General features: G+C 41.8%; 1 protein-coding gene across 1 annotated transcript in view; it reads left to right on the forward strand.

The window, feature by feature from the left end:
* ZW10 (zw10 kinetochore protein) overlaps window positions 1-7,299 on the forward strand; it is a 28,554-nt gene extending 21,255 nt beyond the window's left edge. Inside the window, 6 exon segments of the mRNA XM_032472334.1 lie at window positions 345-514; window positions 1,370-1,500; window positions 2,032-2,142; window positions 2,144-2,164; window positions 3,844-4,046; window positions 6,695-7,299. Coding sequence (XP_032328225.1) covers window positions 345-514; window positions 1,370-1,500; window positions 2,032-2,142; window positions 2,144-2,164; window positions 3,844-4,046; window positions 6,695-6,815 — 757 coding nt within the window. The 3' untranslated portion in view covers window positions 6,816-7,299.
* The last annotated feature ends 6,638 nt before the right edge of the window (window positions 7,300-13,937 follow it).

The raw sequence follows: 13,937 nt of genomic DNA on the forward strand, positions 1-13,937 counted from the left end.
AGTAAACCTGTGTCTCCACGGACTTAGCAGTGTTAAATTTCAAGGGAAGTATTAAGTATAGCTAGGCTAGGTTGGCACAAAGAGCGGACACAGGTAGACATCCTGATCCCCTTGCTCTTTTTCATTAATCATGGGGATAGTTTATAGGAGAAGGTCCCGTGCAGACAGAACAGCTTCACTGATTGAACCGGAGTGGGAGTGATGAGGTTACATCTTGTTACGTACAGCATTTATACAGTAGACAGTGATTAACGCCTAGAAATACATTAGAAGAGTAGACTTTCCATCAACCCCAACTTCTGTACCGTGATTTATGTCTTGTCCTCCGCCTCCTCCTGATTTAGGGAGAACCTTCAAAAACTGCCTCAGCTGGCCGCCATTCACCACAACAACTGTATGTACATCGCTCACCACTTGCTGACCCTCGGGCATCAGTTCCGATTACGTCTTGCCCCCATTCTGTGTGATGGCACCACTACTTTTGTGGATCTTGTACCTGGCTTCAGGAGACTCGGTAACTGATACCTTAAATTCAGGAAACCATGTGGATTATGCAGCTTCTCAGACTAGCATCTTTGTAATCTGTGAATGAGGCGGTTAGAAATTAGGTGGTGGTCCTGAGCCATACTGCAGAGTGGGAGGGCATTTAACGTCCAGGTGTTCTCCGTTACTCAGTTTTACGAAGTGAATGCAGTCTTTTGAAAGCGTTACTTTTTCATGACATGATTTCATGGTGCATTAGAGTTCCCAACTTCATCGCTGGTGTGTAGTGAATTCAAATCAGAGTTATGTCAGTGGAGTGACACACAATAAGGTTTGTGTAGTGACAATTCTGTTAGCATTGCCAGTGAGAGCGCACTAATGTCAGTGCTGATTTTTTTGCAAAACCTCAACTGAACTCCCTTCTCGTCTACCTCCCTTAGCTTTACTTGGGATTATTAAAAATTAAAATAAATGAAATGTGGGGTAAATCAACATGTTGACTATAATGATAGACTAAGAAAAGCAGAGACTCTGTGTCATTTACTTAGCTTTTCAATTTCTGACTTTTCCCTTAGGTGGTATACATCTATCAGAAAAAAAAAAAAGCAGTTGCTTCTTCTGTATAAGTAATTTTTCTTATCTGACTCTGGACAAACTGTTGGAAGAGACTCACTGTCCTGAGGGCGGGTTTGGAGGGACTGGCTAGTGTATCAGAAGTGATGCTTCTGCTAACCTTAGGGCCACGTTCCGATGTTATCTAGCGAGCAGGTGTTTCCAGATAAGCAGGAAAGGTACATGCGGTTCATGTCTGTCTTGTCTCTTCTCCCCTGGCTTCGCAGTGTGTAACTGAACAACTTTTAGAATTCTTTTTTCTGTTTTCTCATAGGGACAGAGTGTTTTTTGGCCCAAATGCGGGCACAGAAAGGAGAACTTCTGGAAAGATTATCAAGTGCTAGAAACTTCTCAAACATGGATGACGAGGAGAATTATTCCGCAGCAAGTAAAGCGGTCCGGCAGGTGGGAGGCTGTTGTTAGCTCTGGACTCTGTCCTCTTTCTTTAGACGCTCCTCCCTTGTTTTTCAATCAGCAAAAAATTTGTGACAGCTCAGCTGATTCCCCACAACCCCAACTGGAAAATGTGGGTCCCATGTTCACGACCTTTCCCTTCCCTGGCTCCACCAGTTCAGTAGGAAGCTGTCTTTCCATCAAGCCAGTAGAGTGACTAGTTACCTAGTGAGTCTGTCATAGCAAGTATTTAACCCATGAACTAGGGTTTGGGGAATTTTAAATACTAGCTTTCATCTTAAAAAAAAAAAAAATGCCTCTCTCTTCTAAGTGACTTGTCTTTTTGCTGCAGTTTTCCCATCCTCAGGATGAGTCTGTTTTTCATCTAGCTGGGAGATCACTCAGGTTAGATATTCAAGAAGCACATACCTTTCTTTATATGATGCCTCTTCTCCCATACACACACAAATGATAAATATAAATCAAGAAAATAGGAGCTGTAACAATCTCTCTTCCACGTAAATAGCTGTGTTCTTCTGACAGGTACTGCACCAACTAAAGCGACTTGGAGTTGTGTGGCAGGATGTCCTGCCAGTGAATATATACTGCAAGGCTATGGGGACTTTACTCAATACAGCAATTTCTGAGATCATCAGGCAGAGTGACTGCCCTAGAGGTAAGGACCGTTAGATGCCTCGCCAGACTGGAGATGCAATTCTTGTCCCAGATGGTCACTTTACTGAGACAAGTCACGTTGAAGTCTCATTTTTAGTCAACACAGGTGGCAGAAGAAATTGTTCCCGTTTCACGTCTCACTCATTGTACTGTTATTTTTTCACGTATGCCGTAATTCTGTTCTGCTGGAGACTTGCTAATCTCTGTCTTTAAACCTGTGTAAGACAGTGGGATTATACTGCTGCTTCATCTGGTATCGTGTAAATTGTAAATGAAGAGGTTGGAAACGGGGCAGTGGTTCCAAAATGTAAAGTACAAAGTTACATATTTATGTAATATGTAAGTGAACGAAATAATTTCATGCAGTAAAGTGAGGTGCAGCCTTGTGTTGTGTGTCGCTTCCAACACACTGTTGCAGTTGGGAATGTATGTGTGATGATCCTACAGGAAAGTTGCCTGGCCTCTGCCAACTGATACCTTACTTGTAATAACATCTTACTTGTAATAACATCCCCTGCTTTGCAGCAAGCTGTGCCACATTCTACTGGAGAAATAGGCTCTTCCATGCAGACAAACTAAAGTACCGACAATCTGTTGAAACATATTTTGTGTCATTCTAGCTTTAGGAGTGTTGTCAGCGCTGATGGAATCTGGTGTCTAGTAAGATGTGCTAAATTGTTTGGAAAACATCTTGCCGTGGCTGACCCCCTGGATAGCATGCACCAGAGATCTGCTCTTAACTTACTACTAAGCTGGCCCGATTCTTTTTTTTTTTTTTTAGGTGTTTTTTTAAACATTTTTTATTAAGTTATAGTCATTTTACAATGTTGTGTCGAATTCCAGTGTACAGAACAATTTTTTCAGTTATACATGAACATACATATATTCATTGTCACATTTTTTTTCGCTGTGAGCTACCACAATATCTTGTATATATTTCCCTGTGCTATACAGTTTAATCTTGTTTATCTGTTCTACATTTTGAAGTCTCAGTCTGTCCCTTCCCCTCCCCTCCCCCTTGGCAACCACAAGTTTGTATTCTGTGTCTATGAGTCTGTTTCTGTTCTGTATATATGCTTTTTTTTTAGATTCCACATATGAGCGATCTCATACGGTATTTTTCTTTCTCTTTCTGGCTTACTTCACTTAGTATGATGATCTCCAGGTCCATCCATGTTGCTGCAAATGGCGTTATGTTGTCGGTTTTTATGGCTGAATAGTATTCCATTGTATAAATATACCACAGCTTCTTTATCCAGTCATCTGTTGATGGACATTTAGGCTGTTTCCATGTCTTGGCTATTGTAAATAGTGCTGCTATGAACATTGGGGTGCAGGTGTCATCCTGAAGTAGGGTTCCTTCTGGATGTATGCCCAGGAACGGGATTCCTGGGTCATACGGTAAGTCTATTCCTAGTCTTTTGAGGAATCTCCACACTGTTTTCCATAGTGGCTGCACCAAACTGCATTCCCACCAGCAGTGGAGGAGGTCTCCCTTTTCTCCACAGCCTCCCCAGCATTTGTCATTTGTGGACTTTTGAATGATGGCCATTCTGACTGGTGTGAGGTGAAAACTCGTAGTTTTGATTTGCACTTCTCTGATAATTAGCGATATTGAGCATTTTTTCATGTTAAGCTGGCCCAATTCTGTTCTGTTCTGTTCCCTTTGTGCAAAACCAGGACATCTCTACGGAAGATGGTGATAGATTGTATTCCTTATGCAAAACAGTGATGGATGAAGGACCCCAAGTATTTGCACCTCTGTCTGAAGAAAGCAAGAACAAGAAATATCAAGAAGAGGTTCCAGTCTATGTGCCAAAATGGATGCCGTTCAAAGAATTGATGACGATGTTACAGGCCAGCCTGCAAGAAATCGGGGATCGGTGGGTCAGCCCTTCTGTAGGATTTTATATCTCATCACAGCCGTGAAAGAGTATTGGTGCCATTGATGGCAATGCTGTTCTCTGTCTCTTAATGTTACTCAGGGAAGCTGCACACTGAGTGGCAGTAGTTGGGGCCTTTGCAGGGTCTGTCATGATGTGGACCTCATTACTGCTTTCTCATGTGCGATGACATAAAGACCTTGTTTCTATTATTTTGGTCTTGAACATGTTTTGGTATGCTGTACAGACAGATAACCTTACATGTAAAAAAGTATAACCCTCTGACACCTGGATGGAAATTCTTGCCCATTTTAACCAACAGTGGATGCATTTTAAGATTGCCTTGATACGTTACCAGAGAAGTGATTTTTATCTATAAAAATATTCAGCATCAAACCATTGTTAGATTGACTAGCAGTTTTCTGCAGGGAGTAAAGTAGTTTTAGAGATTCAGCGTCATACACATAGAGAAGTTTCATCTTTTCTTAAATATGGTAGGTGATGTGTTTATTTCTACACCATCAGTTAATGTTTCTGTGCCCAGTAATTGTATGCTAGGTCATTTCATCCTGAGAGTGCAAAAGTCATTGATACTATGCAAAACAGAATAGACGAGGGTCAGTTACACATCCTTGGATGCTTTTATTATTGTCTTGGTATATTATTAACACCTTGCATAGGGAGCTCACTGAACAGACCTTAAGGTCAATATCCATTCCTGTAGCTACTTGTCTCCCTGCTTTAGCTCGGTTAATTGCAGATGCCCAGCGATACCAGTCTGGTCACCCTGGATGGGTCTGAGTTGTTCTCAGCAAATATTATCCATTCTAAAATGAGGTAGATGAGATTTTTGCTTGAAAAAAAAAAAACACATTAAAATATCTCTAACTACACTCAGTACAAAATTTGATTTATTCCTTTTGTTATTTACAAGTCCTTAGTGGGTTATAAGATGTTTTCAGGTAAGACTCCAGAGGGCAGCAGATTAGAATTTTTCTTTGTGCTATCCCAGGGCCCTCTTGGAGCCCAACAATGATCAGTAATTCTTTGCTATGAGAAAAATTACAGTATTGATATATCTCAGCTTCTTTTTTTCTCAGAGATTTCAGGAAATACAAAGATAATAACTAACCTGAGAAAAACTTTTTTTTACCGAAGAAAGTACCTCTAGTTTAAACATTCAAAAATTATCAAACATACATATGGAGGAGTACAGTATATGCAACATATGTTCACAGTTTAAAGAAAGAGTAAAATAAATGCTCATGTAGTGATTACCCAGCTTAAGAAAAGTATTACCGCTACCTGTGTGTACCCTTGTGTACTCTTCTCCAGATGGTCCCCACCAGAACTAACATGATCTTGAATTTTGTGTTACTTCTTTGTTTGCCTTTTTATAGCTTTACCACATTTGCACATATCCCTAAACAATATAAAGTTTACACTTGCCTGTTTTGAGCTTTCTAAAAATGGTACCTTGTAAAACTTGTTTCTTTCGTTCAAGAAATTCATTCATGAATCTGTGGTTCATTTTCACTGCTGTATCATGTTCTATTTTATACATATTTTATAGTTTTTATTTTTTAATTGATTTACTGTACAATATTATATTAGTTTCAGATGCGCAACATAGGGATTTGATATTTTTACACATTATTAAGTGACCGGCACAATAAGGCCAGTTACCATCCATCACCAAAGTTGTTACCATATTACTGACTGTACTCTTTGTGTTTACATTGTATCCCCATGGCTTATTTATTTTATAGCTGAATATTTCATAGCTTATCCTGTTGCTTCACATTTTCACCAGTATTTGGTATTATCAGACTTGAAAATTTTTGCTAGATTGTTGCCATGACATGATAGCTCATTGTCATTTTAATTCACATTTCCCTACATGATGACATTGAGCATCTGTTCATTGATCCTTTTTCTTCCATTATAAAATGTCTGTACGTATTTTTTTTTTGATACTGGGTATCTATGTCTTTTTTTGAAGTCTAGTTGAGGTACAGTATTATGTAAGTTACAGGTGTACAGTATAGTGATTCACCATTGTTGAAGGCTATACTCCATTTATAGTTATTCTAAAAGATTGGCTGTATTCCTTGTGTTGTACACTATGTCCTTGTAGCTTCTTTTTACGTAACAGTTTGTACCTTTCGGTCCCCTGCTCCTTAATTGCTCCTCCCCCAGTAGTAACTAGTGTGTTCTTTATGTCTGTGAGCTGTTATCATAATTTTTACCCTTTATTCTACTGGATTGTGTGTGATTTCATGTTTTTTTATACCTATCCTTTGTCAGTTAAAATGTGTGGCCCATGGTTCACTTTTTAAAGTACTTACAAATCCCATTAGTGTATATTGCCATGTGAGGGTGTGGTCATCATTGTCAAGTTCAAACAGGGAGTAGTGGGTAGAGAGTAAGGGGGAACAGTCTTATCTTCCTGACTTGGTCTCTTCGTCCATCTCTGCTGATTCCAAAGCGCAGAAGACATCAAAGCTATTGAGAAGGAGAGGATGCCAGGTTTTGCTTTATTTCCATTTAAAACAAATACACATTTGGGATCAAGTAAACAATTTTAAAATCTTGCTTATACTTTAGAGACGTAATAGGAAATAGAAATTGTATCTTTTATTTTGCAGGTGGGCAGATGGAAAAGGGCCCTTGGCAGCTGCATTTTCTTCCAGTGAAGTGAAAGCTTTAATTCGTGCCTTGTTCCAGAACACGGAAAGAAGAGCGGCTGCCCTTGCTAAGATTAAATAGCTCCAGCCTCCTGAGAAGGCTGTGTCTTGACTATGTGGATTCCTCTGTTGGCGTAATTACTCCTTTAAAGGCTTCTTGGAATCACCTGTTGGTTTTGGTGAGCTAATATATCCTGGAAGTTTGATTTCACCCAAGAACACCATACCTCATGGCTTGTATTAGGCTTTGTTGAAGAAATGGATGTTAAGATGTCAAGTGAAGCACCTCGGTTTGCTGACTTTTTAGCTGCCCTCCCGTGATGAGAAACTGCGGGGCAGCATTATCTCATGCTGCTTCCAAGACCCTGTGGGAACTGTGTCCATTGAAAATAATCAGCCCTGGCCTCGGATCAAGGAATCCAGGACATTGCACGAGTCAGAGTAAAGAATTTGTGAGCAAATGGGAGATGTATTTTGGAGGATAAGGGAACCATATTTGGCCTTGCAGGAATTAAGGAGACTTCCTCTAATATTTCTTTCCAATAAATAATGCTTTTCAGAGTTAAGGGTGAGTGTCTTTAATAACATGGGAGCTTTGACAAAAGAGACCATCACGTTCTCCTGTCTTCTGTCCCATCCTTTTTGACATTTACGATCCTCACAGAGGACTCGCTCACTATCCTGTTCTTCATAACACTATCTACTAATTTCTCAGCATTCTTAGGACTCCTAGGTCTTTCTTTCAGTATAAATTTTTTGGCACTTTTTGCTATTTCAACTAAATTCTATTTTATTGGTTGGGTTTTTTTTTCCCGGCCTCTCAAGTTCCTGTTTCAGTACCAAACGACAAAGGTTTTGAATTGCCAGTGGCTCTTTGGCATGTATGTGCTTTGAGATGCTAACTGTGGGCTTTGCGGCCTAATCCTTTATTTGGTGGATGTGGGTGAGCCTTCAGCTCAACTTTCTGTCTTAACTCTTTGCAGCCATCGGAGGTGTATATTATATTAAAGTTACTCTCTGTAGGACGCTGGATTGTATCTCTTCATACTGAAATACGATTTCCTCTTGTGTGAAGAGGGTAGAGAGTGTGATCTTTCTGTGCCTGGGAAGAGGTGCTGTCTGGAGGATGTTTGCAGTAAAGTGATTCTGCTTCCCTAGGCTTCAACCCCCGCAAACCCTGACCCACAGAGAACAAAGTGTTTTGCTTCCTGCTGGAAGTGTTCTGCCCTCGCTTTCTTGTTCTTAGGGCTCAGCCCCTGGACATTCTGCTTGCTTAGTTTTTCTTTTACCTTTTTAGGGGTCATAGAATGAATCAGAAAGAAGGCTGGTTTCTTTTTATAACAGAACTCAGCTGTGTTAATGACAAGCTGTTTGTCTGTACTCAACATATCTTACTCTGAGAACGCATGGAAAAAAGTATCGCCCCGACCAACTTTAGTTTTTTGTGAACAAAGGTTGTCTTTGTTGAGAGGATGAAGGGACCATTTTCACAGGTGAAGAAAATGTTTTTGAAAATTCCCACCATCTCCAGTAGCATTCTGTTTTCAGCAATTGTGAGGCTGGGGAACTGAGGACAGAACTGAAGTAAACGCATTGCAGGACGGCTACACAGCTTGCTTTTGTTCAGAGCAACTATTCCTGTTGCTTGACAAGTACAGCCATTTGGGGGCAGGGTCTCTTGTAACTGCAAAGCGTGCGCCTCACTCCTTCCCTCCCCCCATTAGCACAGAAAACTGCGTCACGGTTCTTCTGAGGCTGTGTAGACGGCCACCCCCGGAACAACCTCCTCTAATGGGCAGTTTGTGTATCAGTGTACAGAGCGGTCAGACTCCGTCCGCTCCCCTGGCCAGGGCAGTTGCTAGCTCATGATTAAGTTAGGGATGAGCCATCCGACTGAGCGGCCTGGGAGCTGGATCTGGCAGCTCCCCCGGGGACCTTGAAGGTACCTGCCCTGATAGAGGGCCCGAGTGGAGTGGGAGTGGAACCGTCTCTAGAAGGAGGATGTGGATTATGGGAGGAAAGGACGTTGACTCATTCAGCGGACCTGAAGGCTGCCCAGAAGACACCGCTTCCTGGATAACAACCATGACTATGCAGCTGACTGGGAAATGAAATTCAAGAATAGTTCTCTCAAATTTTAGTAAAAAGGCAAGTTTTTGTTAAAAAGGTAAGTCTGCAAAGAACCTAAATCCCCAAGGTGACTAACAGTGGCTGCTGTGACAGCGTGGGTCCTGAACTGCCCTGTTCCGTGGTCAGCTTTGCCCTGGATTTCTCTCTGGGATGCAGATCCTCCAGATGGCACTCTTCCCTCAGGCCTGGGAGCATCACAGGCATCCAGGCCCGATGGCTGGAAATGGAAGCCAGGGAGCCTGTCCTCTTCACCCTGGGCTTCTGCTCTGGCCTCAGCCAGCCCAGAAGGGTGACCCAGGCCCTGCACGCATCTGTGTTATAAACAGCAACATATCTCCAAACCGTCACTCGTGAATAGATCAAACTGTTTTCTTTGATTAATAGCAAGATAAAAGATTAAAAGATGCACTTAAAGCAACCCCTTCAGGGGGTTTCATTCTATTGTTTATCTGATTTCCCGAGATTATGTCTATCTTCTGGAAGTTCTGAGAGGTACTTACGCACACATCCCCTGGGGTGTTTTTGTCATAAGAAATCTGGCCCATAGGAGTAGTCTGCCCAAGCTCCACAGCTGGTTTGTGCAGTGGAGAAATGAGGGCATGTATAGGAGTGGCTTCTTAGCAAAGGGAGGTAGCTGTCAGCTCAGGAAGGGATAAGGCTATTGGAAATTGCCTTACATACAAAAAAGTCTTGGTACAAAGTAGTCTTTTTAAATTGGGTTTTGATGCTCACATTCTTCCTAATCACAGAACTGGCTTTGAAGACTGGTTTTGTGATAACTTCCTCCTAAAAATATGCATTTTGCTAAAGCCTAAAATTCCCTGAAAGTTACAAAGCTCCAATTTTCAGAAGTTTTTCAGTTATATGATTTAGACAGAAATTCCTCACTTTGTGATGAGGAGTTTGGTTAAGAATTTTGTGGGAGGTCATGTGATGTAACTGGAGATAGCCTTAGATGTCTCAAAACCTTGTTATGAAACGTCTGCCTCGAGTTTGGGGAGGAGGGCAATAATTTTGACGAGCTATGTATAAGTTCTTCACTCCTCCTCAGGAATCAGGTGCCCCAGATTTCTTGAGAGGGTGGGGTGGGAGTGGATGGGTCTCAGCTACTCTAGCTACTGAAGAAGACTCTAGTCCCAAGGCCAGAGGCACCTACTCCCTCCCTTGTCTCAGCCTTATAAGTGGTTCTAAAACTTCCTACACTGATTCTGCATTGCTCTAGTCACCGAACACTCCTCCCCCCAAAACACCCCAAATCCCCTGTTTCTCTGGCGATTTAAATTCTAGTGATAAAGACAGATATATAATCAACATAAAATAAGTAAATTAGATAGTATGTTTGAAGATTGTAAGTGTGTGGAAAAAATTAACACAGGGTGATAAATCTGAACTCCTCTGTCTTGTTTCATCGGTACCCCTCCTCTCCCCGCCCTCCCCATTGCTCCCACAAATACATGGTCAATTATTGAAGCAAATGACATATTATTTTCAACCCAGGGCTCATTCCTGTGAAAAGTCTGAATTTTGTGTCTTGTGGGGCTTTCTCTTTTTGCATCTTTCTTTCGGCCCTTGTCATCCCCCCTCTCCTCTGCCCGCAGGGGTTGTCTTCTAGCTGCCTGCCTTCTCCCCTTTCCCCCCAACCTCAGCTCTCTACTCAGGCTCACCCTGCATTCACCCCACTCCCATTCCCTGAACGCAGGGTGTTAAATCACAAATGCCTCAAGTGCAGTTGACGGCTGACCTGCCACCACTTCCCCTTTGTTTCCTTCTTCCCTCTGCCCAGCACTTGCTCCAGCCACCCTGACCCCATCATTTCTGAGTGTTCAAAAGGTGCCCAGAGAAGACTCCTCTTGCTGATTATTTCATCAGAGAGGAGACCTCCTATCCGCTTAGAACCAGATTCTCCCGGGTTCCTTTCCCAGAGACTCCCATTAGACATGGTGACCAAGCTCTAACTAGTGGGTCCTAGGGCTGGGTGTTGGCGGGAGTCTGCTACTGGCTTGGTTCAAGGCAGAGCAGCTAACTCCCTTCCCTAAGGTCTGTCTGGGTGCAGTGGCGTCAGGAGTGGAATTGGCTTCTATCTCCCATACCCATTCTCTGACTTTAGAAATGCTGCCTTAAAAGAATACAAATTGTTTTCATGTGCATGACGGGATCCATTTATGCTTGATTAATTACCATGTGGTAAAATACAAATTACGCACAACATTAAATGTGTCAGATTAACTGTTAGAAATTTCATTTAATTTCCATACTAAGCTCTCTTCCTAAATGCACAGTCTAAATAGTTTGCCGTATCTGTATCTACATTATTATTGCTTAAAACTAAAAAAATTAGGACTTCTTGCTCACCAGCTATTTAGTAGTCTTTTGTAGAATTAACTTTAATCACAGTTGTCTAAAGTAGCTGTAGGTCTTTTGCCCCTTTTTGGAAAACTGGGACACTTGCTTATTGCAAGGGCTATGTAACCTGGTTTTGTGATTACATCTGAAGGTTCTCTTAAGTCCCATGGGGTAGAATTCATCTGAGTCTAGAATTGTGAACTCATTTAAAACCCAGGTTTTCTTTCTCTATCTTTTCACCTATCTCAGGCTTCATTTTCCTCTCAAATATGTTGGTTCTAGCCTTTCCAGGCTGAAGATAATGCTCCTTGATAGGAACATGGAAGCAACGTAGAGTCTGAGTTGTTCGGTTTCCTTCGTGTCACTTTAAAAAATTAAACTCCACAGGTTTTAAAGATTAAATTTTTATCACAGATCTAAATGTTAACAGAACATCCTAAAAAAAGGTGTTTAACAGTCAGTGTTTTCCTGATTATAAAGGTAACACACGCTCATGACAGACAGTCTGCAACATTCTGTGTGTCATTTTTTTCAGCATCACATTATCAGCTCCGAGTATAGCCCAACTCTTTTTCTTCCTTTTCTTTTACTGACCACACTCCCTCCCTGTCCCCTCAAATTCCTTGAAATAATATTTTTTCAAAACTTCAGCATATTCTGGGCTTTGATCTTCCCCACACTATTTTTTCATGTTTTTGTTATTGTTGTTTTGCTGAACTCATCGCTGGTTTTCATTTGCAGCCACACTCCTGCTTTTTATTGTATCATCCTATTGATTATATGGTCAGATTTTCAGTTTTGAACTACCCACCTCCTCTTTCATTCATAGTATGATGTCTTTCTTTTTATTTCTTATTTGATTTATTAAACTATAGTTGATTAACAACATTGTGTTAGTTTCAGGTGCACAGCTTCAGATTCTTTTCCATTACAGGTTATTACAAGATATTGGATATAGTTCCATGTGTTTTACAGTAAATCCTTGTTGTTTATCTATCTTACATATAATGGTGTGTATCTATTAATTCCAAACTCCTAATTTATCCCTCCCTTCCCCTTCCCCCTTTGGTAACCGTAAGCAATAGGAAAGAAAGTGTAGTTTCAGTTAGAGGAGGACATGGACCCATATGACAGCTAATTTTTTTTTTTTATAGAGTTACGCTCTCGTTAAGAAAGTAATATTATTATTCCATGAAACAAAGACATAAAAACCTTTTTTATTTGTCTCCTTGGAGTTTGCTTCACAGTAGAAGGAAATGGTCCTGAGAAGCCTCTCATCTCAGCTCTCTGTTTTTTTGTTTTGCTTTTCTTGGGAAAGGTTAGGAGGAGTTGTGGTGAGTATGTGGGGATGAGGAGGGAAGGGAAGGAAGAGCACAAGTGACCTAGTTCTGGCCCCTTGGCAGACCTTCGCAGCGGCCAGCCGGTCTGCCCGGACTTGGGTAAGAGGAAGGTGGGGTGGCGGGCGCAGGGGTGACGTGCCAGCACGGGCTGTGAAGTCACACTGACCTGGGTTTCACACCCAAGTCCGTATTTACTTGGTTCTGAGACCTTGGCCAAGTTATTTATTCTCTCTCCAGCTCAGAACCTTCATTTGTAAAATGGGGGTAGTAAGATGACTGCCCTCGTGGGGCCGCTAAGAAGATTCAAAGAGATAATCTGTGTCAAACGCACAGCAGAGTGCCCGACACAGTGATCACAGACACGTTAGCTCTAGTGTTTCGCATTTTGAGCTCAAGCACTCAGTTTAGCGTTTAATTATGGAGGCAGTTCTCCAACCAAATAGGAACTCTTTGAGGGCAGGAATGGTGTCTAATGCTTTTCTTGATATGGAGCTGGGCAGAAAAAGCTTAATAAACAACCATGAATGATTTGAGGTCAGCCCCACACGATGTGGCAACATGGCGCAAATAAAGAGAAAAACGGGGCACCTTTGTGGTGTGAGCTGAAGTGTCCTTGGAAGTAGAGGGAAGTGGTCAGGAGACCTCCAACATGGGAAGGACTTGATTTTGGGTCCAGCAGCGCTCCTGCCCTTGGCCGTGTGTGGATATTTGTATTTATGTATATGTATCAAAGCCTGTTTGTTTCGAATTTGGACCACCTGGAGGCACAAGTTACCTCCAGTTCTTGTTACCAGGACTCTTCAGCACTAACTGAAGCCTGACAGTGTCCCTGAAACACTGCCTAATTCTGCAAGGCTTCCAAACCAGTAAAGATCCAGCCAGCCCAGTGCACTTGGAATTTAGAATATTTGATTTACATTCTAATTCTTTAGAAGTCAGTCTTCAGCCTTGATAGAGTGATTTTTAAGTAGAATAGACAGGTAACCAAAACAGCCAATTTCCCAAGGAATCTAGAGCTTTATTATGTGTCCTTATTAGTCCTGTCACTGGAAGTGGTTTCCATTTGGTTTTATTATGATGCTTATTATTTAGGAGTGGAGGTGGGAGGGTTTAAGTAACAAGTATTTTTTTTTTAAGCCAGGCAACAAAAAAGGGCAAATAAAGGTATATATATATTTTTTCTCAAAGTCTATATAGGGCTCTCTCTAGGAGTGAGCTGGAGAGTGAAGTGGCAGGAGGAAGGCCCTGGGCGCTGCTAAATGAACTCTCTCCTCCTGGCCCAAGTCCGGCAGGAGAAATGAAGGCGGGGGCCTTCTGCGCATAAAGCTGAGGTCTCCAGACAGATAGGGAGAGAGAGCAAGTGTGTGATAAATCTGATGGGGCAGAAAGAA

Source organism: Camelus ferus, chromosome 33 (genome assembly GCF_009834535.1).
Source record: "Camelus ferus isolate YT-003-E chromosome 33, BCGSAC_Cfer_1.0, whole genome shotgun sequence".
Classification (NCBI taxonomy): Eukaryota; Metazoa; Chordata; class Mammalia; order Artiodactyla; family Camelidae; genus Camelus; species Camelus ferus.